At 37.1% G+C, this 26,258-nt stretch overlaps 1 protein-coding gene and 1 pseudogene across 12 annotated transcripts in view; both read left to right on the top strand.

The window, feature by feature from the left end:
* Positions 1-26,258, top strand: part of DLG2 (discs large MAGUK scaffold protein 2) — a 1,232,045-nt gene that overhangs the window by 618,920 nt on the left and 586,867 nt on the right. For all 12 annotated transcript variants that reach the window (XM_057552562.1, XM_057552552.1, XM_057552555.1 and 9 more), the window contains one exon: positions 6,115-6,284. In XM_057552562.1, the coding sequence (XP_057408545.1) occupies positions 6,115-6,284 (170 nt within the window). The remainder of the gene's footprint in view (positions 1-6,114; positions 6,285-26,258) is intronic.
* On the top strand, positions 896-1,640 carry LOC103008485 (charged multivesicular body protein 5-like; annotated as a pseudogene).

Raw genomic sequence — 26,258 nt, 5'->3', positions numbered from 1 at the left:
GTAAGTTTCAAAATTAAGCTTCAGACCTGTGACCTAAAGCCTCCTTTTGAAGCAAGCCTTGAGCGGTCTGAGTGGCTGGATGTGTTTACAGGTGTGGAGTCGGGCAAGGACAGAGTAGGCCCGAGCTGGTGCGAATTCTGCCAAGTGTGCTGATCTTTAGAAGCTTTCTCTAAGGCTACCATAAAGCTATAGTTTATATTAGAACTGACTATTTTCTTGATGGTAGGGGAGAGGGAAGATGAAAGGGGAATAAAGCTACACTCCACAAAACAAGACTTACTTAAAAGCCTTATTTTTACATTTTTCTTCCCCCAAGTCCCATTCATTGCATCTCTTTCTCTCTTCTCCATATAAAATTTCAAAAATACTTTCAGTACCTGATGGTAGCCCTCTCTTCCTTTCTGTCCCTTTAGAATTTTTTTTCCCTCCACTATAGTCTTTTCACATCCTTTCTCACGCAAATTGTTCTTGTTTTTTTCATGACTATAATAGCTTACCATTTTTCAGGCACTGTGCTACATATTTCACATATATTATTTAATCCGTACAGCAATCTTATTATCCCTATTTTCACATGCAAAAGCTGAAACTTTGAGATGTCAAGTGACTTGCCCAAAGTCACGCAGCTCCTGAGTTCTAGAGCTGGGACAAGATCCCAGTCGTGTCTAGGTGTGGCCAAGGCTCCCAGGCCCATGTTCTTAGGTTCTCTGCGATGATGTATGTCCATTATAGAACTTTTGGAAGAAACAAAAATAGAAATATGCTTTTTAAAACATCCGAATAGGCACATTGCGCTTGCGCATGGAAGGCGGGAAGTCAAGTCGGAGGCGGAGGTGACTCTGCTTCCATTTCTGGTTTTGCTCAAACGTTTGGGTTTTCTTCGTGGCCACCCAAGATGAACCGATTCTTCAGGAAAGCAAAACCCAAGGCTCCGCTGCCCAGCTTGACTGACTGCTTTGGCACGGAGGACAGCAGGGCAGAATCCACTGACAAGAAGATTTCTCGGCTGGGTGCTGAACTAGTGAAGTTTAAGGATCAGATCAAGAAGATGAGAGAGGGTCCTGCAAAGGTATGAGCAGCAGCGGGACAGTCTTGCCCAACAGTCATTTAACATGGAACAAGCCAATTACATCATCCAGTCATTGAAGGACACCAAGACCACGGTTGATGCTATGAAACTGGGTGTAAAGGAAATGAAGAAAGCATACAAGCAAGTGAAAATCGACCAGACTGAGGATCTACAAGACCAGCTAGAGGATATGATGGAAGATGCAAATGAAATCCAAGAAGCACTGAGTCATAGTTACGGCACCCCAGAATTAGATAAAGATGACCTAGAAGCAGAGTTGGATGCACTGGGCGATGAGCTTCTGGCTGATAAAGACAGTTCTTATTTGGATGAAGCAGCAGCTGCACCTGCAATTCCAGAAGGTGTTCCCACTGACACAAAGGATAAGGATGGAGTCCTGGTGGGTGAATTCGGATTGCCACAGATCCCTGCTTCATAGACTTGCATCATTCAAGTACATCATGTAAAATAAACACATATTCTGGGACTAGGAAATATTTATCTTTCCAAGTTTGCCATAACAGATTTAGGTTTCTTTCCTTTCTTTGGAGGAAAAGTTAATTACATTGCTTTCATTCTTTTTCCGTTAAGAGATTCATTGCTTGAAGGAAGCTTTCTTCATACTAAATTTTTATTCCTTTTCTTTTATCAAAGACTAACTTACTTAAAATTATCATTAGGTATGTATAACTTCATTCCTTAATAGTAATTTTGAAATAAAACCAAGGAAATGGGAATCTTTAAGTTCTATGACAGCGTATCTCCACAATCTCAAATTGACCTGATAAATTGATGACAAAGACGAGATTAGTGGGACTGCCCATATTATGATTCAAAACCATTTTCTCTTGTGGTATTATAGGTTGGTTAAAGTGATGGCCTTTTTTGGTGAGTTTTGTTGTGTCTTGTGAGTAAATCATTACTGTGTCCAATATTGGAATGGAATTATCACTACTGTATCATGGGTGGCTATTTTGATTCTGTGGTTCCTTCAGTATTACAGTGGACTTGTAATCAATAATGAATATTTCTTGATATTTAATGTATAGGACATTTATTTATACTCAATAAATATTTTTCAAAAGGAAAAAAAAAGAAATCCATAATCTCCACATCCACAAAGAACCAGAGCTGAAACTTTACCTTTTCTCCCACTATTTTTTAATACATAATAAACAGATTTTTTTAAAAAAATTTTTAACACAAGCATTTAGTGATTATTTTTAATGAATTAACATCCTTAAAAATGTGTAAAATCACAAATCTTGTTTTACAATAGAACATACTTTAATACCTATGAATGAGAGTAGATATTACATGCTATTTTAGATATCTTCAAAGTAGAACAAATAATTTTTAAGTATTAGTTGACTTTTCAGTGATACTATATCATATTCCAGAATATGTGTTTAGTGCAAATTTTTTTCTTTTGGCCGCATCACACAGCTTGCAGAATCTTAATTCCCTGACCAGGTGTTGAACCCAGGCCTTCAGCAGTGAACATGCCGAGTCCTAACCACTGGACCGCCAGGGAATTGCCTGCTTAGTGCAAATTTTAGATGTGATTCTGTGGACATGTTAGTGATGAAATGTACTTTTTGTTTCAAAGATATTTTCTGCAAGGAAATGTACCAGAATGTCCAAAGGAACTACGACTAGGAAAAGATTAAAATTAATCTTTTAATTTCATGGACAATACTGGTCCACAAAAAGGATATTGTAGACTTATATCCGAAACAGTAAGCCCTGAAAGACTGAAACCATCAACTTAATTATGTGGGTACAGTAGGGAGAAAGTTTGTATGTAAATGGCTTTCTAATACAGTGTCTCAGAAATACGATAAAGACTTCACTTTTCACTGAAACAGTGTTATTTGAGTTTGAAGCTAGTGGTATATTTATGTTTCAGAATGAATTCCAGTGCTGCCTTTACTCATGGAGATTATCTACTGGTAGAGAAAGCAAATTAATTCTAAATAGCCATGACCCTCTAGCCAAATGCTATTTCAAGTGATTGGGAGGAAGGAAAGTTGAGTTCCCTAGTTTGGCTTGATATTCTATCTTTTCTGTTTTAAGAATTTGAATATAAACTTCTCCCCTCACATTCCTTTTTTTTTTTTTTTTTTTAAACAATCAACTCTGAGTAACTTTGTATCAGCATAGGCTCCAGGAAAGGACAAAACTAGATTGGAATCGTGTTGCTGCCCTCACCAACACTGTGACCTTGTCAGTAAGATTTCATTGTCTGTAAAATAAGAATCTATGTTTTATAAATGGTTTGATTTAAACACAAGCAAATAAGTGAAGTCACTAAAATGATATATGGCACAGAGTAGACCCTTTAAAAATTTCCATTTCCATCCTATTTACCTTTCAAAAAATTCTGAGCACAGCGTCTTTGATTCACCTGTCAATAGCTGCAGCTCTCTCATATATGGTACGTTACAGTTTACGCATACATCCATATATTTATCTGTCTGGTTACTCCTCTCATTAACTCTAGGCATGCTTACCCTCTATTCATGGGAAACTGAAGTTCAAAAAGATGAAGTGACCACGGTCGCACAGCTGATACACAGCTGGGACTCAAATCCAAACCTCCTGACTGCTAGTCCGGTGGGGTTTTTTTAGTGCACTAAAGCTGCCTACTTTGTCCACATGTTCAGAAAAAAACATCTGATTTAGGCTGTGATTTCCTCACCCCAGCATTTGACAATTAAGGATTCCAGTGTATACAAAAGGAAAAAATTTAGTAGAGTTTGAATAGATAGAGCATCCAGAATTTTCTCTTTAATGTCAGCCACTCCCTTCTATGGAAAGCAGTGTTTTAATATATGATTAGTATGCTGAGCATAGGGTGATGGTAAACATTATGTTGTTGCATTATCATGAGATGACAAAATTACCCACTCTCAAAGGACCAGCTGCTGCAGGGCGGCTGGCACCCATGATGCCTACATTCTCAAAACTATTTTAATTGGTAGTTTTCCATGATTTTTTTTTAGTCAGTCAGAGAGGAAGTGTCTGTATAAACCTATTAAAGCCATAGCATCTGTTATGATGAAATGACACCACTGAATCTTAGTAAGTGAGATTGTTCTAGCTCAAGAATTTGAAGCTAATCAGGGTTCTTATTGAGCCAAGAGATCCTATCACTCAGTTCCGCAAATAGGTATAGAAAAGTTATGAACAAAAAAGATAGGAAAATTCTTCCCATACTTTTTATATATTTCCACTACCGTGTTATAATTTTAAATTGATGCACACAACATACATGAAACTATTCATCACATTAGATGTATGTGTCCTAAGAGGAAAGAACAAATTTTGAAATAAGACCTAGGATCATATCCAATCTCTAATCAAATTGCTGACAGCTTTAGACAAAGAACTTAACCACTTGGAACAACTCTTATCTGTGTAATATGGGTAATAGATCTTATGCCACAAGACTATGGAAGGAATCCAATAGTTAAGAATATTACAAATCAACAAACTGTGCACTGCTACCAATAACAACCATTTATTAGGTGCTTATTACATACTGGGGTCTGTGCTAAGGACTTATATGTACATTACCACATTTAATCTTCCTCATTACCACATTTAATGTTCCCCAAAGTCTTTATCGTAGGTATTACTATTATATCTATTTCATAGATGAGACGATGGAGGCTTAGAGAAGTTAAAAAAAAATTATCAATGTTTACAAACTTAGGAAATAGAGGGCCCAATAATTGAACTTAGACTTGCTCTTTCGTTCATTTAACAAAAATTTGCTGAAGAATAGATCACCTGAACAAAATCAGGCACTGTTTGGAAGAAGGAAGTGGGGAATGGAATGGAAGGGGGTTAGGCAACCAACCATGTCCACTTTATCCTGGCCACTGTGGAGAATGAGTTGGAAGGTGACAAGAGAGGATCGGAGAGACTAGGTAGGAGGCTGTGGAAGTAGTTCAGGTGAGAGGTGACGTTGACTTCAGCCAAGGCAGTAGCACTGGAGATGAGGAGCCTGGATGGACTGTAGATATACTTCGCGGGTGGAGCCGGATGGGTGGTGGGAGGAGGGGTCAAGCAGGGGTAGCCCCTTATCTCTTACTCTGAGCAACACGGCGAACTGGGATGGGGAACACGAGAACGGATCTGTGGAGTGAGGGGAAGAACTTCTAATCTCAAGTCTTACACCCTTAACCATTATTAATATCTCACTAATTATTATTGTGAATATAAAAGAGATTTACAGTTCATGGCCACTATGAACTATAAAGTATCTAGAAAGCTTAATGCAAAAGTCAGCTTGTTCCTTCCCATGAAAAAAATGGCAAAAAGGAAAAGTCTAATGTAGGCCGTGTCATAATTCTTAGTTTTCAAAGAAAGTACCTAGGGCAAGGATTGAGATTTTCTTTGAATTTTGTGAAATCTGGACTTTAAGCCCTATAATATCGTGAAATGAATGTGAGGGGGAAAAAAAAACACTGGAAGATGATTTGCCAGAAAGCTAACATTATTTCAGATGATTGAATCATGTATATATATTTTTTCTTTCTACGTGTTATATTTTTCAGATTTTCTAAAATGATTATATATTACTTTTATAGCTAGTAAATTAAGAATTCAAGAAAAACTAATTTATAAAGTTACATTTGCTATGTCTATATAGTCTATGGGAGTAAGTTCTGAGAACCACTCAAATTGTAACCCTCAGTCAAGTCAATTAAAACCAATCAAAATGCTGATGTGACTGACAGAGACCTTAAAATATGTGTCCTTCTAACTGCCCCCTATGTGATGCTGTCCCAGTCAGAGTGGGCTGGAGTTCAGGATGGGACCTGACCAGTAGGGTGGTCAATGTTGGGAAAACTGTGAAGGCTGAGGAGTTCAAGGTTTTCTTGATTTCCTTCATTTGAAGTATTTCTTCCAAATATAAATATTTTTTAATTGCCTATACCTTTTGCCTCTCCACATCGTAAAGTTAGATACTCATAAGATTCTTTCAGAAATTCTCTTAGCCACTCCTGACCTTTGCCTCTTTTCCTTTCTTTCAGGGTCAATGATTGTATCTTACGGGTGAACGAGGTGGATGTGTCAGAGGTTTCCCACAGTAAAGCAGTGGAAGCGCTCAAAGAAGCAGGGTCTATCGTTCGGCTGTACGTGCGTAGAAGACGACCCATTTTGGAGACTGTTGTGGAAATCAAACTGTTCAAAGGGCCTAAAGGTAATAGACACATAAATAACTCACAATAGAACACCAGTGACAACCTATTTGGCTAAAGATTATGCCATAACCCATCTATGTAGTCCATTCTTTTATTGTCTGATATTCACCGTTTACCATGAGTTTTGAAATCCTATGATAATGGTAGGTTTTTTTCGTAGAGTAAAAGAAACCAATACTGTAAGTATGAACTCAGAGAAGGAAAGGATAGATTTCTGAAGAAATTTTCTTATAAACAATAACAACAACCATCTACATTTTTCTATAAATTTTTAATCTTACCGGATCATCATGACTTAGCTGGCATGTTAATACTTTCTAACTTTTCAAATGTAAATGGTAACCTCCCTCCTTTAGTAAAATAGTAATGTGAAAAATAATAATTGAAATAGCCTATCCTGAAATAACAATTATTATATTTTTATGACACTTGTAATTTGTTTTGATTTTATAATACTCTTATCTGTTGTATTCAAGTACTACATAGCATTTTATACTTGCAATAGTCAAAATAAGTTAAAATTTATTTTTCTGAAATGTTCACAAATCTCTTGAGGTAATTGCAGTTACCCTGGGGAATCACATAAACAGTAAGATGAATCATTATATTAATTTTTAAGAATAGTCCTTTGAGCTTTGCTGTTCAGAATGATGACATTTAATAGTAACAGTATTTCAAATATTTTAGAAAAATCAAATAATTGGCTTGAGTATTTTAAATATTTTAAAAGATTTTGACTACAGAGTCACTATACTCTTTTAGTAAATTATTTCTCTTTCCCTTAAAATCTGTGTAATCTCTAATGCTATATGTGATTTACAAATAAGCACACCACCTTCTCTGCGAGGTAGTGGTGGGTGGTATCTAAGATCTCAGACCCAAGAGTCAGGCAGGACTGAATTTAAAAGCTTGGTTCAGCCACTTACTAGCAGAGTGACGTTGGTTAGATCAACCCCCTTATTAAATGGGGATCATAATGGTAGCATCCCATTGGGCTTATGAGAATTAAGCATTTAACTAATAGCTGGCAAGTGGTGAGCAGAAAAGCTTGCTGGTTGAGTGCAGACTCCAGAGCCAAAGTGCCTAAGTTGGAATCCTAGCAATGCAGCTCACTAGCTGTTTGACCTTGGGCAAATTGCTTAACCTCTCTGAGCCTTAAATTTCTCATCTACAAAATGCAGGTAATAATAGCACTTGCCCCTAGAAATGTTGTAAGGATTAGAAGAGTCAATATACATAAGGTGCTTAGAATAATGGCTGGCACAAATTGGCAACAAGTATTAACTGTACAGTATATACATGTTATTTGTAGTTTGCTCCATATAGTTTCAGCCTTTGCTATAATTGTTTGGTTATCTAATAAAATAATCAAGGATCCCTCATGAGTTAAATTCAAATGAATTAAAATCACATAATTAATTCTGGGGGAGGTGGGCGGGAAGAAAAGAAGTAAAGCATTTCCATATCACAATGTCTGGTGATATGAAAGAAAAGACCTTCTATCCTACACCTGTACTAAAATCATATTTGCCATGTACTTTAAAGTTAAACCAAATGAGCATCCCACTACTTCGATTAAAAAGATATATATAAATAATGTAGATATTTCTACAATTCAGTTAACAGCAATTATTCAGCACAGCCTTAAGGCACATACTAGTTGTAAGCACTCAGCAAAGCATTACCATCCATTAGGAGGTCATCGAGTGCTGAGTCACTCGATGACCTCCAGCTGCTCAGCAGAGCACTTAAAGGTTCTAGGGAATTGATAGCCAAAACTCCTTAATTTTATCAGGAGAACATTTTTTTGGGATCTCTATCTTTGGTATTAGGGCCCTAGCTGGTTTACTTCTGTCTGAACTATTTCCTCCTTTGAGCCAGGAGTGGGGCAGGAATTGCCCTGGGACAAAGAGAGTGAGACGTGGGGACCAGTGAGCATTAATCAACCAGGAATACCAAGGCAATAACCCAATGAAAATATGCAGCATATGGGTGATGGGCTTTGTGTGTGTGTGTGTGTGTGTGTGGCTTATTTATTTATTAACATCTTTATTGGAGTATAATTGCTTTACAATGGTGTGTTAGTTTCTGCTTTATAACAAAGTGAATCAGTTACACATACACATATGTTCCCATATCTCTTCCCTCTTGCGTCTCCCTCCCTCCTACCCTCCCTATCCCACCCCTCTAGGTGGTCACAAAGCACCCAGCTGATGGGTAATGGGCTTTTTCTACTGGGGAAAGGAGAACTAGGAAACTTGTAGAGCTAACTTTACATCCCTGAAAGCAGGCTCCTGCCAAATTCCTGTAGAGGGCTGTGGGCCTATTGGTCCTGTTGGGATTATGTTGAGTCAGTCATACTTTTTTGTACTGTCACCATACAAAGATCACTGATGGGGATTTGTTTCTCTATATAGAGCTTATTGATTTACAGAGAAAGAAACTGTTTTAGTCACTGTTTAAATCCCTGATGCCTTTCCCTGTTCCTTGAACACAGGAAGTGCTGAATCAGAGTAAATTGGATTCTACGCTAAATCTGATGATACCTTGCGGTCTTAACCTCCCTTGGCACCTTTATTCTTTATTTTTGAATGATGATATATATTTTTTTAATTTCTGTCAATGTTTAACTCATGCCATGGAAACTCTTATGCAGTGGAGACAATGAAGATGAATCAGATGTGCTTCTAATGGGAGAATCAGAAAGTTCTAATGCGAGAGAGAGACATAAAGCCAACTCACTTTAATGCTAGACAGAATGAAATCAGCTCTGTGGTTGAACTTGAGCCATGATTCCAATTGAACAAAGAGGAAGATGTGATTCATCTTAATCAGGAGATCCAAAATGCTCCAGAGAATTTAAAATTTAATATGTGCTTTCAGACCCTTATCTTCCCTTCACTGAGCATGTGGGCATTCTCAATAGTAAATATCAACACTCTTGCCAACTGGGCTAACTAGCCTCAATTATGAGTATATAATACAGAGCTAACTGAATGTGTTCATTAATTTAGTTCTTCAGTGATTCAACAAATATTTATTAAGTATTTATTGTGGACTTGACACAGACCCAGACAATGAGGATTCACAAAGAAAACAGAGAGAATTCTTGCTCAGGAAGATTATGGTCTGATGTAGAAAACACCTATAATATAAATTGGGAAACATGCTATGAATGAGCATAAATGATTAAGGAGGCATGAATTAAATAGTGGGTCAAAGAAGACTTCCCTGAGGAAGTGCCACTTAAGCTAAACTTTGAAATACAGGGGCTTCCCTGGTGGCGCAGTGGTTGAGAATCTGCCTGCCAATGCAGGGGACACGGGTTCGAGCCCTGGTCTGGGAGGATCCCACATGCCGCGGAGCAACTAGGCCCATGAGCCACAACTACTGAGCCTGCGTGTCTGGAGCCTGTGCTCCGCAACAAGAGAGGCCGCGATAGTGAGAGGCCCGCGCACCGCGATGAAGAGTGGCCCCCACTTGCCGCAACTGGAGAAAGCCCTCGCACAGAAACGAAGACCCAACACAGCCATAAATAAAATAAATAAATAAATAAAATTAAAAAAAAGAAATACAAATAAAATTAGAAGTTAGCTGGACAAAGAGTGGAGGAGAGTATCCAGACAGAAGTAAAAAGCATGTGTGTATGAAGGCCCCAGTGTAGGAAAGATCTTCGTACCTTCCAGGAACTGAAAGAAGTCAGTTGTGACTGAAGTTTAATGACAAGATAGTGAATGACACGAAATGATATTGTCAAGGTGAGCAGGGGCCAGATCATGTACAGCTTCGTTGACCGTATTTACAGATTTGTTATTTTATGTCAAGTGCAATGGGAAGTTCTTGCAACATGTTCAGCATGTGATATGGTCAAATTTGTTGTTTTTAGAAGATCACTCAGCTGCTGTAAAGAAAATGCATTGAAGGGGGCAAGAGTGGGAACAGAGATCAGTTAGGGGACACTTGGAGAAGGTAGAGAAAAATGGATGGTGAAGATATGTGATGCCACTTATTGGTAATCTAGATGTGGGGTATGTCCAAGGTTGAGGCCCTTGGACATACTCTAATTGGTCCTTCTAATAGAGCAATCTAATGGATTGGGGTGCTATTTGTGAGATGGGGAAGGCTGTGGAGGAACCCCTATGGGGACTCTACTGGACATGTTGAGAAGACTGTGAAGATTCTGAAAAGGAGGCAGAACTGGAAAACATCTGTCTGAAAACCCTGTTAATACTCTGAATTTCTCCCATTTTTTATGAAATATCTGGAGTTGGGGAAATACCTGAATAATTGACTTTCTCACTTTTACCAATAGTCTTTAATATAAAAATCATGAATATGGCTACTTTAGCTATTTTGAGCAGTTATAAACCTTTAGTAGATCTATTTTATAGACATTCTTAATGCCCCAGACCATTTTTGTTTGGGGATTATTTTTGGTTTTGTTTATTTGTTTGTACATGGGACAGAAGGTAAACAGTGTTACTCCTTTTTGTTATATAAATGCAATGTTAAGGGATTCCTTGAAAAAATAATTTGTGGTAGAATTAAATTTACAGTTTTCCAATTTATACCCTTATGTTTATTCCACCTATTATACAAATCACTAATTCTGAGATGATCTTTGATGTATGTGATTTATCTTTATAGCAGTACTAACCTTCCCAATATTCAATTAGAACCATCTGGCTGATGATTTATAGCCATGTATTTGAGTAAGGGATATTTGGGTAATATGCACTACTGACTTAGAATGTCTCTTCTTAACAATATATAAAAATTTCCCTAACCTCACAGTGATAGATTTGGTCATTGCAAGCAGCTGGGGTGTCTGTGTGCAGGCAGTCAGTTGAGAAAAAAAATGGCTAATCATGTATAGGAAGTCGTGATTAGGCAAATCCATTTAGACTTGCCAAGCAACCAAAAATATGCGAGGAAGAGAATCTGAAGTGTGCATGTGGTTTCCCAGGAAATAGGTTTATAATAAAAGTCTTTCTAGTGACTTTCCCAAGGACACTCTAAGTCATCATTTCTCAGGAACTAGATAAGTAAACACTTGTAGACTGTTGGTTTCTGTGGCCTAAGCCAAAGAAGCCTAAACCTATATAAGAAATGAGATGCCTTCTAAGATGTTCTTGCTGCTTACAGATAATATAGCTAGTTGAAGGCCAAGTTCTAGAACTGAAATGTTAAGGCCATAGCATTGTTAAATCCAAAGGTAGACTTCATTTAATCACCTTATTTTTTAATAAAAACTCAAAGAGTGGTAAATTCTGTCTAGCAAAAAATTTCATCAATTCTACATTATTTTTTTAAATGTTTTTAAACATCTTCAGTTTTAATTTCTTCATAGTTATATACATTTTTGCAGTTATAAAAGTCTGTAACAGTGCGAACTGAAAATGCAGTAAAGAATGCTCTCAGCTTTGCACAAGAAGTAAAAATAACTATAAAACACACTGACTGTAAAAGTCACTATACTAATGGCCATTTATAATGTGTATAATTCAACCATTAGAGAAGCCACATATGTAGTGATGATGAAGTTGCTGGACGTCTCTCTAAGTAGCTATGAAAACTAGAGTAAGTGTCTTAACCTCTTTGTGCCTCACCTTCCTCGTCTGCAAAATAGATGTAATTTGAGTATCTAATTCATAAGGTTATTTTCAGGATAATAATTGTAAATTCTCAATACATATTTAATTATTTTTACTCTTTTTATTATCATAATTGACTAAAAGTTGAATAAAGAAAAGCAGCAAAGCACATACTCATTCTGGGGCTTTAAAGTGCTTCCCATAGTATTTTACATAATCCAGTCCTTTAGTAAGTATTAATATTTCTTGGATTAAAGACTCAAAAGTTAATTAAAAGTTTTAATATTAAGCAATTTCAGATGAAGCCAATATATATTTTCATGCATTGACTCAGATTTCTGCATGTATATACACACACACATATATTTTTAATATATTGGTGTTAGCATCTGTATGTGCACATATATAGTATGTTCAGCTGTGTTGTTCTCTCTAGCTCTATATAAATTTATTTCTAACAGGTCTGAGTTACGATGTGGTGTATGAATCTATGTTTTATGAAAATGTGCATATATGTCTCTTTGTATTTTTTAGTTTTCCTAGTTTGGGCATAAATTTCAGTAGCCTCCATGTGTAGAAATATCTCCAAGCATGTTGAAAACTGACCTCATGATGTCTCCTCAGGGTCAGCTTCCATCGCCTGCCCTCCACCAGTACAATCTGCTCTTCCTTCTGTCCTCTCCATTTATGTTAAAGATTGTCCCATCATCCAAGTTAAAAAGTTCAAAGTCCTTTTCTTTTGATTCTTCTTTCTTCTTTGCCACCTTTATTAAATCAGGCATCATGTCCTTTGGAAACTACCTCCAACATAACTAGTCTTCTCTTTAAAATCTCCACTGCCATTACTATGGTGTTCATATCTTCATTATGTCTTGTCTGACCTACTGTAATAGATCCATTGCCAATCCCTCCCTTCCATTCCCACACACTTCTAGATCAATCTTCCAAATATCGCAGCTCTGTTAATTGTTCTCCCCTGCTCAAAAGTCTCTAGTGGTTCTTCCCTGGCACTAGGTAAAAATCTAAATTTCTTGTTACAGTATTTCACACCCTCTATGATCTCCCTCTCCAGCAACAAAATTTGATTTCAGCCTTCTCCTCTCTTCTCTCATTCATCCGTCTTCTTATCCAGGTAAGCTGGACTATGCACAATTTCTTAAACACATGCCATACTTTCCTGCCTCTAAGGCTTTGTTTGTCCTGCTCCCACCTTTGGAATGCGTTTCCTTACCACTGTGATCACTGCCTTTTGGCATCATATCCATCCTCAAGAGCCAAGCCAGTTCAATTCTATCTCCTCCACAAAGCTATTACTAATCGATCCAATCAGAAGCAGCCTTTCACTTCTAAGAGCTTCTAAAATACTTAATTTCTTCCTCTTCTGTTGATTTTGTTGTTACCGGACCATCCAAGTAACCTTAACACATAGAAAAGATAGATATCAACAGCCCAAATTAAGGAGATAAACAAGCTGCAAAGTCTAACACTTAAGACACTGAGTTTATGATCTCTACCCTGGCCTGTGCTAAATTTGAAGCATTTAATGAACACTTAAAAGGGAAGTACAAGTCCTAGGTTTAGTCTGCGACCAAACTGTGTTGCAAGTGGGAGGAATTGGGGTGGAGAGATGGAGTAGAGTCCAAGACAGGCCATGCTCATCACTGCAGTATGGCAGGGGGGAAAAACAAGGGCCAAGATGGAAGCTGAATGATTTTACTGCCAAGAGGAGTTCCTTATGAGGAAAACCCTTGCATGGGCCCCTTACAGAAACTATACATTCAAAAGATTGGGATAAACAGTATTTGAAGCATCTAGCACTTTGCTTAACAGGCCAAGTAATCAAAAACCAATTTCCAGGTTATTGAGGATTTTTATTTTATTTTTTCTTAATAGCCTACATAACAGATTTATTGTCCAGCCTGGTTAAATATCAACTTAGCATGCCTCTGATATTACAGGCAATTTCTCAAATATCTAACTGGAATGAAGTTTACGACTTGTCTTGATCTCTGCATACTCAATTCTTTTCTCTCATCTGTCCTTCTTCCTCCATCTGTTCTGGTCTTTTTTCTCTCTGACACTAATGTGGCCAGAGTAAACTTTCTCAGAGTTGATATGAGAAACTCAACTGGCAGTTTTCAGAGATGGTTATTTGGTAAATTAACTATTTCACAACTTGATTTTTGGTATATAGACCTAGGGCTGCAGGTATTGAGTATAAAACAAGTGCTCGATGAACATTTGAATGAGCTAAGATTTTAATTGAAAATTGAGTGTACCGTCCTTACAACATAGTATAGAGATTGCCTGCACTGAAATTCTTCTCTTTATCCCATCTGTCCATGGATAATTTTGCTGACGGCGTTCTATAACAAGTTGGACAACTACCACCTGACCATGATAACTTGAGAATGTTTAGGTTAGCAAAGTTTTCAGTTGTCCAGAATTCAGCTGTTCATACCCAAATGGATCACCAGACCACTGGGTAAAAACTGAACACAACGGTTATGCAGTGATTTTGATTGCTGGCATCCAACCATTTACTGCATCAAGGGACGCCATACGTTTTCCCCTTTCTTGCCATGGGGTAAATTATAATGTATATTCATTTTTCAATGCACATATAAATGTGTCTCTGAATGCAAGGCACCATTTACTCTTTATTCAGGCCCCTGTCCCAGGCTCTGAGTTCTAAGTGGTAGGTAGACTTCTTTGTGGTGAAGGGCCTTTCTGAATAATGGTTTGACACTTTTTCTTTTCTTTTTTTTTTTTTTTAAAGCAGAGGGAGTTTTATTTTTTATTTATTTATTTATTTATTTATTTATTTATTTTTGGCTGTGTTGGGTCTTCACTGCTGTGTGCGGGGCTTTCTCTAGTTGCAGCAAGTGGGGACTACTCTTCCTTGCAGTGCATGGGTGTCTCATTGCGGTGGCTTCTCTCATTGCGGAGCACAGGCTCTAGGCGCGTGGGCTTCAGTGGTTGTGGCTCACGGGCTCAGTTGTTGTGGCGCACGGGCCCAGTTGCTCTGCAGCATGTGGGATCCTCCTGCACCAGGGATTGAACCTGTGTCCCCTGCATCAGCAGGCGGATTCTTAACCACTGCGCCACCAGGGAAGTCCCAATGGTTTGACTCTTAATAAGCACAAATGGCAATTCAGCTGTTTGGCATGAGATCTCAAAATACTACATTTTCCTTTTAGTGCTAAATTTTTTTCAGTCCTTTTGAATTACCCAAATTGTTCTCTTGGAGGAAACAGGGATATGCTTGAGTGCATGTGTAGTGCAACGTTTTACTGAAATATAATATTCAGAGTCTAAAAGAAAATGCCTAACTACGTGTTAAGCCAGGGAAATAGTCTTCTTAGAAATAAATTGTGACTAAATCACCACTCTCTGATCTCCCAAAGAACAAATACTTCTTTTTTAAACAATTGGACAAAGGACAACATATTTGATGGTTCACCTTGTTCCCAGGCACCTTCTGTAGAATTTCTTTAATATGTACATGGTTAGTTTCTGATTATTTCTGGATAAATGATACGTACTTGTGGGTTGGGAGGCTCTTTCTCTAAGCTGATATTTGGTCAGTCTTCGTAATGACATCTGTAAAACTCTCTCCTGAGCCTTGTAGCAAGTGCTTTATTCATGAAAAAAAAACTACAAATATTTCTACTATAGTCCCCACTGTTCTGTACATTATAACATTATAGGAGAGTAAAAACAATTAATTATATTTACTAAATCCTTTTGGAAATTAAGGAATGATGCCCCACCTCTCATTAGCCCTTTGAGGTTAACACTTGGCCATTGTTTCTTTTCTTACTTCTTTGCTGTTTAAAGCTAGTTCATGAATTTTAACAGAATTTATGGTCAATGGTTTTTTGAAAGTCAAAATTATTTTTACCATGAAAACTTCAGATATAAAAAAATGCCTTGGGCTTCCCTGGTGGCGCAGTGGTTGAGAGTCTGCCTGCCAATGCAGGGGAGACGGGCTCGAGCCCTGGTCTGGGAAGATCCCACATGCCGCGGAGCAACTGGGCCCGTGAGCCACAATTACTGAGCCTGCGCGTCTGGAGCCTGTGCTCCGCAACAAGAGAGGCCGCGATAGTGAGAGGCCCGCGCACCGCGATGAAGAGTGGCCCCCGCTTGCCACAACTAGAGAAAGCCCTCGCACAGAAACGAAGACCCAACACAGCCAGAAATGAATAAATAAATAAATAAATTTATTAAAAAACAAAAGATGGAAATGTTATAAAAAAAAAAATGCCTTGTACTAGATGTAGTTCGGTTTTTTGACATTCAGAAGTTTTATAATTCACATAGAAAACACTGTTTACCTAGCTGTGAATATTTGCTCAGGTAAATACTTACTTGTATAGCATTTTTTTCAATTTTTTTTTATTAAAGTATACTTGATTTATAATACTTTGTTAGATTCAGGTATACAGCAAAGTGATTCAGTTATTTTTTTCTGATTATATTCCATTATAGGTTATTACACAATATTGAATATAATTCCCTGTGCTATACAGTAAATCTTTGTTGCTTGTCTATTTTATGATATCTGTTTATCCCATACTCCTAATTTATCCCCCTTCCCCCTCCCCTTTGGAAACCATAAATTTGTTTTCTATGTCTGTGGGACTGTTTCTGTTTTGTATATAGATACATTTGTATGTATACTATTTTTAAAAGTTTTAAAAGTAAATGTGTTGCTGTGGTAAATACTATGACTATAAATCTTTCCAATTTAGGATCAGCAACAAAGAAATTTCATGAAAAGATTTTAGGATATGGACAGCATCTAAGTGTTTAAACCCTTGTTTTACCTAACTGTTAAATGGGCATGTTAAGTAGCCTTGGTTATTGTGAGCATTTAATGAGATACCTGGTACATCTCAGTGCCCAATAATTTTAAAGTGTTCTCCTTCCTTGTTTATATTTTTAAGAAGCAAATATGTGCAGAAAATAATCCTCCATTCACTCAAGAAATATTTTATTTCTAAAACATTTATAAAACCAGGCATTCTAAGTGCTAAATCAAAGGAGTGACAATAAATAAAGATTTTTGGCTTTTCTCTCAAGTACCTTCCTAGAAAACTGGCATTCACCTAGACTGAAATAATGCAGTCCTTTTCTGCTAGCTGGCACTGACTTCATGCTAAATTCATCACGGTCCCCTAACTAAACCCATTTTGGTTCCCCAACTCATCAACCAGTGTACATTAAATTCTTCTTCTTCTCTGGCACACTGAGATCTAATAAAACTAAAGATTGCAGTATTTTTTATTCATGGACCGTGACTCTGAGTGCCATTAGCTGTCAGTCAGAAGTCTTGTACTACTACATGGACTTTGTCTCTGAGCGTAATTCAATTGCAGCGAGATAGACACATCATCCCTTACAGAAAAGTTAATAGGAAAGATTAAAAAAAAAATCTCTGCTTTTAATACCCATAAAGAAAGCCAACTTAGGAATTTTTAAACATGGAATATGCTATGGGCTAGCCAATTATGAGATCCCACCAAAAATCCACTGTAAATAGGAAATTTTCACAATAAAGATGATATTAGGAAAGGTTGAGAATTAGCAAGTCAAGGCTAAACAGAGAGCAGACAAAAAGACAACGCTCAGAATGGGAGAAAATATTTGCAAATGAAGCAACTGACAAAGGATTAATCTCCAAAATTTACAAGCAGCTCATGCAGCTCAATATCAAAAAAACAAACAACCCAATCCAAAAATGGGCAGAAGACCTAAATAGACATTTCTCCAAAGAACATATACAGATTGCCAACAAACACATGAAAGGATGCTCAACATCACTAATTATTAGAGAAAGCAAATCAAAACTACAATGAGGTATCACCTCACACCGGTTAGAATGGCCATCATCAAAAAATCTACAAACAGTAAATGCAGGAGAGGGTGTGGAGAAAAGGGAACCCTCTTGCACTGTTGGTGGGAATGTAAATTGATACAGCCACTATAGAGAACAGTATGGAGGTTCCTTAAAAAACTAAAATAGAACTACCATACAACCCAGCAATCCCACTACTGGGCATATACCCTGAGAAAACCATAATTCAAAAAGAGTCATGTACCACAATGTTCATTGCAGCTCTGTTTACAATAGCCAGGACATGGAAGCAACCTAAGTGTCCCTCGACAGATGAATGGATAAAGAAGATGTGGCAAATATATACAATGGAATATTACTTGGCCATAAAAAGAAACAAAATTGAGTTATTTGGAGTGAGGTGGATGGACCTGGAGACTGTCATACAGAGTGAAGTAAGTCAGAAAGAGAGAAACAAATACCGTATGCTAACACATATATATGGAATCTAAAAAAAAAAAAAAAGTTCTGATGAACCTAGGTGCAGGACAGGAATAAAGATGTAGACATAGAGAATGGACTTGAGGACACTGGGGAGGGGGAAGGTTAAGCTGGGACAAAGTGAGAGAGTGGCATGGACATATATACACTACCAAATGTAAAATAGATAGCTAGTGGGAAGCAGCCACGTAGCACAGGGAGATCAGTTTGGTGCTTCGTGACCACCTAGAGGGGTGGGATAGGGAGGGTGGGAGGGAGATGCAAGAGGGAGGAGATATGTGTATATGTATAGCTGATTCACTTTGTTATACAGCAGAAACTAACACACCATTGTAAAGCAATTATACTCCAATAAAGATGTTAAAAAAAATAAATAATAAAAATAAATAAATAAATAAAAAGAGAGCAGTTACGAAGAGGGAAGAGTAAAAATAACAAAGGAAACAAACGAGGAACATTTTTGTAAGCGAGTCAGTGCCTTACAGTCCTGAATGAAGACATAAATAATTTGTTCAGTCTAGCACATGAGTCTTAGGAAGAAAGAGTTCAACAGTTGCTTCCCAGGAACCTAAAATATTCATTGAATATTCATGAGTAGTTGAATCATACGGGAAAATTTAGCCTTCACAGATCAATTCATTTGAATAAAGTGTGGTACCAGTTTTTAAAAATCATGATAATTTTGATGTCCAAGCATTCCTATTTATCAAATATTCCAACCTCTCAAAATACACACATTCACTCATGTGTTTAGTAAAATATTAATTGACTACCTCCTGACTATGTGACTAAAAGTTGGAGATAGAGACCCAGTGTGCCCTTGAGGGAGATAGTGGTCCCAGCATAGTGTGTGAAATGTACATATACGTAGATAATAACAAATACCATCCGATAAATATATATATAGGCTTTTATGAGGAAGTCTTGACCAAGACTTCAACTTCTACTTTAATGCTCTGGGAAGAAACAGCTTTTCAGCACTGGTGATAGCTATTCACTTGGGAGACTGCCCCAATCATTGGATTTTTTTCCCTATAATTGAGCTGAAAGTTGGAGTTTTTTGAAATTGTCCATCAATTTTATTTCTGCCCTTTCCAGCTATGATGACAACTCTTCATAGAAGAGCCCTTCATACATTTGTAGGCTACTGTCAATTCTCCTCTTAGGCCTTTCTCCTTTAGACTAAGGAATCCCAGTTTATTAACCATTCTGGATACAGTGTGATCTTCAGACCCTTTATTTTACTGTTTCCATACTATTCATTTTTTCAAGTTTGGCAATATCCTACCGAAATAACAATACACAGAGTTACATAGAGAGATCCATTGATATGCTTGTAAGTGCAGACCGTGGTGAATAGAGTTCTATATGTGAACTCCATACTCTGATTATTTAATATAATATAAAATTGTGTTAACGTTGTTTTTAAGACTCTTTTTGTTGGTTCATATCAAGATTATAGACAGTTAAATACTTCATATGAATCACTGGCTATCAGATATATTATACTCTATTTTAGAATAATTGACTTTTAATGTAAATTTATAAATTGATATTTATCTCTATTAAATATAATATTGTTAAACTGAGCTTAACATCCAGAGCTATTGATATCATTCTTTTTTTTTTATTAAGAACATTCACACTGTGTTTTATTTATTTATTTATTTATTTATTTTTGGCTGTGTTGGGTCTTCGTTGCTGCACGCAGGCTTTCTCTAGTTGCGGCAAGTGGGGTTTACTCTTCTTTGCAGTGCATGGGCTTCTCATTGTGGTGGCTTCTCTTCTTGTGGAGCATGGGCTTCTAGGCACATGGGCTTCAGTAGTTGTGGCACATGGAATCAGTAGTTGTGGCTCATGGGCTGTAGAGTGCAGGCTCAGTAATTGTGGCGCACGGGCTTAGTTGCTCCGTGGCATGTGGGATCTTCCCGGACCAGGGCTCGAACCAGTGTCCCCTGCATTGGCAGGCAGATTCCTAAACACTGTGCCACCAGGGAAGTCCCGATATCATTCTTAATAGTAATTCAACCGTTCCTCATATTAGCCAACCTTTCCTCATTTGTGTCAATTACAGGTGACCTGAAGGTAAATAGATGGAATTCTTAGAAACAGGATTTGGCAGGGATGCATGTTGCCCAGCACACATAGATATGAAATGAATCCCACAGTTATAAGGAAAGACTAAATACTGAACCAATAGAAAGATAAAGATAAAAATAATGCTTATAGGCAAAGTTTTCCACCACGCAGACTATATGCTACTAAAGAACTGGTTTCCAGGTTATGAGAGCAGATTAATCTTATCTGATTATAGGAATTCTCTCCTTCAATAACTCACAAAATAAACATAAGGAAAATCAGTAACAACAACAAATGTATGCTAACAGTGATGAAAGAAGGCATGAAGTACAACTCAATGTAATATACTCAAAAACTGTGACGAGGGCTTCCCTGGTGGCGCAGTGGTTGAGAATCTGCCTGCCAATGCAGAGGACACGGGTTCGAGCCCTGGTCTGGGAGGATCCCACATGCCGCGGAGCAACTAGGCCCGTGAGCCACAATTACTGAGCCTGCGCGTCTGGAGCCTGTGCTCTGCAACAAGAGAGGCCATGATAATGAGAGGCCCACGCACCGCGATGAAGAGTGGCCCCCACTTGCCGCAACTAGAGAAATCCCTCGCACAGAAACGAAGACCCAACACAGCCATAAATAAATAAATAAATAAATAAACCCAAAGTTAAAAAAAAAAAAAAAAAAAGTAGCCTAAAATTAACCCAGGCAGTACTGGTGACATCACAGCTTCACACAGTAATGAAAAAATCTTACATAACTTAAAAAAAAAAAAAAAAAAAAAAACCTGTGACGAAGGAAAGAAACAGTAGCAGAGAGGTTTAGAAAGGCTCAGGTGCTACCCCAGTCCCATTCCCCTCCTGAAACTCTGTTGGTAATTGGCAAAATCCTGAGACTTCTTTCTCATTGATACCACTAAATCTTGGAAAAGAGGACGCTGAGCTGGTAGTCTTATCTTTTTCAGAGTAGTTGAACTCGCTGTTGGGAGAATCCAACATGGAGAAAGTAAGCAGCAGTGTTGATCTTCTCTAATGGAAATTAAGGTTCTGTAGCTGCATCTTGAATTAGAGAAATTACCCACCTAGATGCATCTTGATTTAGGACATTAAACAAGATTCTCAAAAGACAGCAGAATTTGGGTGTTCTAAGAAAAATGCCACACTTGACTACAGCCTCTACTGAGCTCTCCCCCAACTCATTCCTCAGCTATTGCCTCAGGTGCAGAAAGTCATTAGAATACAAAATATCCAGACCCCCATACTATAACTTAAAGGAAAAGCAAAATGAGTATATGTACAAAGGAAAAGAGTAAACTAGTCACACGTACTGTATCAGAGCAAAGTGTCTGATTGAGCTGCCCAACATGAGCAGGATGAAAAAAATTTAATAACCTCTAAACACACCACAATCAAATAGTTTTAAATCATATAGTTTTAAGCCAAAGGAAATCATCCAAAAATTATTTCAAGCAATAAAAGAATTGAGAGGGGCTTCCCTGGTGGCGCAGTGGTTGAGAATCTGCCTGCCAATGCAGGGGACACGGGTTCGAGCCCCGCTCTGGGAGGATCCCACATGCCACGGAGCAACTGGGCCCGTGAGCCACAGTTACTGAGCCTGCGCGTCTGGAGCCTGTGCTCCGCAGCGGGAGAGGCCGCGACAGTGAGAGGCCCGCGCACCGCGATGAAGAGTGGTCCCCACTCGCCACAACTGGAGAAAGCCCTCGCACAGAAACGAAGACTCAACACAGTCATAAATAAATAAATAAAAGAACGTGAATTTCTTTAAAAAAAAAAAAAAAAAAAAGAATTGAGAAAGGTAGCTAGGTATAAAATTAATATATAGAAATCAATAGCATAATGAATATATATGCATGTATATGAACACAGTAACCAATTAAAAGATATAATAAAAGAAAGTATATCATTTATAGTAACAACAAAAATTATAAACACTTAAGAATGAATGAGTGAGATTTATATAAAAGTAACTGAAAGACTATTAAAGGGCATACAAGAAGGGAACTCTATAATATGTCATTGGAAAGAAAGATGTGACATCAAAAATTGTCAATTTTCACTTTTTCACTAAAGATTTAAAATAAAAATACCACTGAAAAAAATTTAAGTGAGAAAAGTTTATTCTAAAGTTTATATGGAAAAAATTAATAAGCAAGACTAGCCAGGAAAATAATGTAAATGAGATAGGTCTTAGCCTATCAAACATTAAAATATTATGAAGCTATAATTAAAAAGTGAAAAGATATGTCAAAGTAAAGGACTAAAAAAATCATAAATAGACAAGAAACATAGAGAAATTTAGTATATGATAAAGATGGCATTTTGAATAAGTGGGAAAAGATAAATGGTTTAATAAGTCATATGTGGAAAATTGTGCATCTATCTATCTTAAAAAAAGTCTCTACATAACATAAACCCAAATAAGTTAACAATCAAATCTGTATTTTATTTTGTTTAAGAAATAAAAATACACAGCTATAAAGATAGAGATGGGTAAATTGAACTATATTAAAATTCAGAACTTTTGTTCATTAAAAGAGAATAGAAAAGGAAGCCATAGAGTGGAGATTTCCCAATAAATCTATCAGACATTTGTATGATGCTTCACCTTACTCATAATGAAAGATTGCAAATTGAAAGTACAAGATACATTTTTCACCTATCAGATCATCCACATTCAAAAACTGTGACAATGCACTGTGTTGGCAAATGTGGTTAAAGAGGCTTCCTCATATATTGCCCCTTTATATTGGAGAGCAATGTTAAAATACCTCTAACTTTTTAAATACTCAAACTATATTGATTCTAGTTCAAATGCCACTATAGTGATTCTACTTCTAGGAATTCAACCTGTAAATGAACTTGCATAGGTGGGAAATAAAGTTAATTGCATAAATGTGTCTAGAATTTTTAAAAAATGACAATCTAAATGACAAAGGAAGAATGGCTACAAAAATTTCAGTATATCCATGTAATACTATTCCACTGTTAAAAATAATAATAATAAGGAGTTCTATATGTACTAATAGGGAACAAAATCTCATATATGTTGTAAAACCATATGCATGATGCAGACAATATACATAATGGTTTATCGTTTGTTTAAAGGAGAGATGAATATAAATAATATGCTTGTATACACAAAAATCATCTCTAGAAAACTAACTGGTAACAGTGGTTGCTCCAGAGACAAAAACTGTGTGAGAGGAAAACTTATTCTTTTACTGTGTATTCTTCGTACCTTTCGGATTTCCTGTCACGTACATATAACATATTTTTAAATAAACAAAAAAAAGTTTTTTAAGAAAACACAGAAAGTTGAGAAATGGAGGGATGACAAAAATACAAAAAGGAAAATAGGTTTGGCAATATTAATACCAGCAAAATAGAATTCACACTTTAGAAAGTGCACATTTATTTTTCTGGTTATAAAAAGTAAATAGTACTCTGTACAATGAAATGATAGCCAGTCATAAAAATAACTTAATATTAACATTTACGAATCCAGAAGTGTTAAAATGCATGAAGAAATGGAAAGAAACACCACTTGATATATACCTTGAAAGATGCTTGACTAGGAAGAGAAATGCTGAGTGGATTTAACTCAATTCATTCAACGAACATCTAATTTAATATCTCTCACCATGGACCAGGGAATGTAGAAAGGTGTTAAGACTTTCCTCTCTCCTTCAATTTCCATGATATAATTTTTAGAGCCTTTAAAAGTACAGTCCTTCAGTCAGAACTGTCTTGAACTGAGTTTTTCCACATTTAAATCAGTATGCCAAATAAACAATCTGAACATCTCACTTGAACCAGGGCGGATCAAAACTATTGTTTTCCCTGTCTGTCAAACCTACTCTTTTCTCATAAAAAGAAAGTAGGCTTTTTTTTTTATGGAACTTGTCTTCAGAAGCTTCAACTGGTTTTTTTTTTTTTTTGATATTCTATTTTTTCCCAGGTGTTTGCACTTTGATTTTCTGATGAATTGAAGCAGCGCGCGGCTCTTTGTGTAAGGAGGTGTTAGAACAAAAGGTGCATAATTTTCAGAAGTTTCTTTCCCCTATGCCTAAATTTAAAATCAAATTGATATTTTTCTTTTTTGCTTAAGAGGAAGCTAACCCTTTGAGACTCTGCACTGACATTAACTAATAAAAGAATCTTTTAGGTCTACTATCACATGGATTTCCTCACTGCTCTAAATAGCACAGCAGTGTCTTCATTTGCTTGATTATCTGTCACATACATTTCCATCCTAGATTGTCACTGGCAACAGGCATTTTATTTTTTATTTTTTTATTTTTTTTAAATTAATTTATTTATTTTATTATTTATGGCTGTGCTGGGTCTTCGTTTCTGTGCGAGGGCTTTCTCTAGTTGTGGCGAACGGGGGCCACTCTTCATCGCGGTGCGCGGGCCTCTCACTGTTGCGGCCTCTCTTGTTGCGGAGCACAGGCTCCAGACGCGCAGGCTCAGTAATTGTGGCTCACGGGCCCAGTTGCTCCGCGGCATGTGGGATCTTCCCAGACCAGGGCTCGAGCCCGTCTCCCCTGCATTGGCAGGCAGACTCTCAACCACTGCGCCACCAGGGAAGCCCCAACAGGCATTTTAGATGGCCCCAGCAAGACTGGTAGTGATCATTTCCTCATGGTTCCATTAGATCTGGCTTCAGAAGGGTTATACTTTGGATGACTGCTTGCAAAACAAAATATGACAGTTGAGTGTTTGGCAACTCACCAACTGGTTGATGAAATTGAATTGCTTCCTTCTACATCTTTCCTTCAGCACTTGGAAATTAGTCTCTATTCATTCACAGAAGGAGCTGTGACCTTCTCAATGAGGAATCATGCCTGGTTACTTTGCTCATTAGCTTAGTTGATACAGTTCCTCATTGTTGTAATTCACAACTTTGAAAAATTACCTGGGACTTTCTTTTGGAAGTTTTCTCAAGGAAACTCTTGCAATTTAAGAAAACTTAAGAAAAAACAAAAATTATTCTAGACATTAGTTATAAATTCAATATAATTTCTCAGGAATAAAACCCAACTGTTAAGAAGACTACCAGGGAAGATGGAATAGTAAATTGTGAAAGCTTCAGCTTTACTCCCGCCATTTGTATTCATAATGGCTTTGAGTTAATATCAGTAAGAGGGTTAGATGGGACGTCTGTTAGAGTGGAACATTTGAGCCATTAGACAATGTTTAAAAAAATAATTTGAGGCTTCTGGCTTATTTTTTCTACGTTCTCAAGTCCTAGCAATAATATTTCATTTTCATGAGGGATATCAGATATTTTCCCAGGAAAAAGCTACTTTGGTTTTCCAGTAATATGCTCTCAAAATTTATCTGTGAAGATATATAAGTTTAGGGAAGGAAATTATAGAGGTTTTCAAACCTTTTCTTTCTTTAACCTCTAAAGCCTAAAGTTCCCTACGACTCAGGGCTGACACCTCCTTGGTGGTCCAGCAACCTGTCCTCCTAGGTTTTCTCATCTGGTCTCATGACTTTAAGTTTCATCCCTATACTATATATGTAATATAGTTATCCTCATGCTATACATCTAATAGGTATTTCAAGATTGACATATATAAAACGCAACTCTTAATTTTATTTTCAAAACTAGCTCTTCCTAGAGTCTTCCCTAGCTTAGTAAATGGCACCCCGTTGCTTACAAAAATGTAGGAATTATCCTTGATTTCTCTTTCTTCCTCATACTCTACACTCATTCATTAGCAAATCCTATACTCTCAAAATAAATCTTAAATCAAGTCACTTTTCACCAACTCTGCTCTTGCTGCTATCACCTGAACCACCATCACCTCTTGCCCAGATTACTCTAATAGTATTCAAACTACTCTCCGTTTCTACTTTGCCTCTTCTACAGTCTATTCTCCATACAACAGATAGAGTGATTTTTTTTTTAATTAACCAGATTATATCCATTCATCCTTC

The sequence above is a fragment of the Balaenoptera acutorostrata genome, chromosome 9 (assembly GCF_949987535.1).
Source record: "Balaenoptera acutorostrata chromosome 9, mBalAcu1.1, whole genome shotgun sequence".
Classification (NCBI taxonomy): Eukaryota; Metazoa; Chordata; class Mammalia; order Artiodactyla; family Balaenopteridae; genus Balaenoptera; species Balaenoptera acutorostrata.
This window is presented reverse-complemented; position numbering and strand designations above follow the sequence as displayed.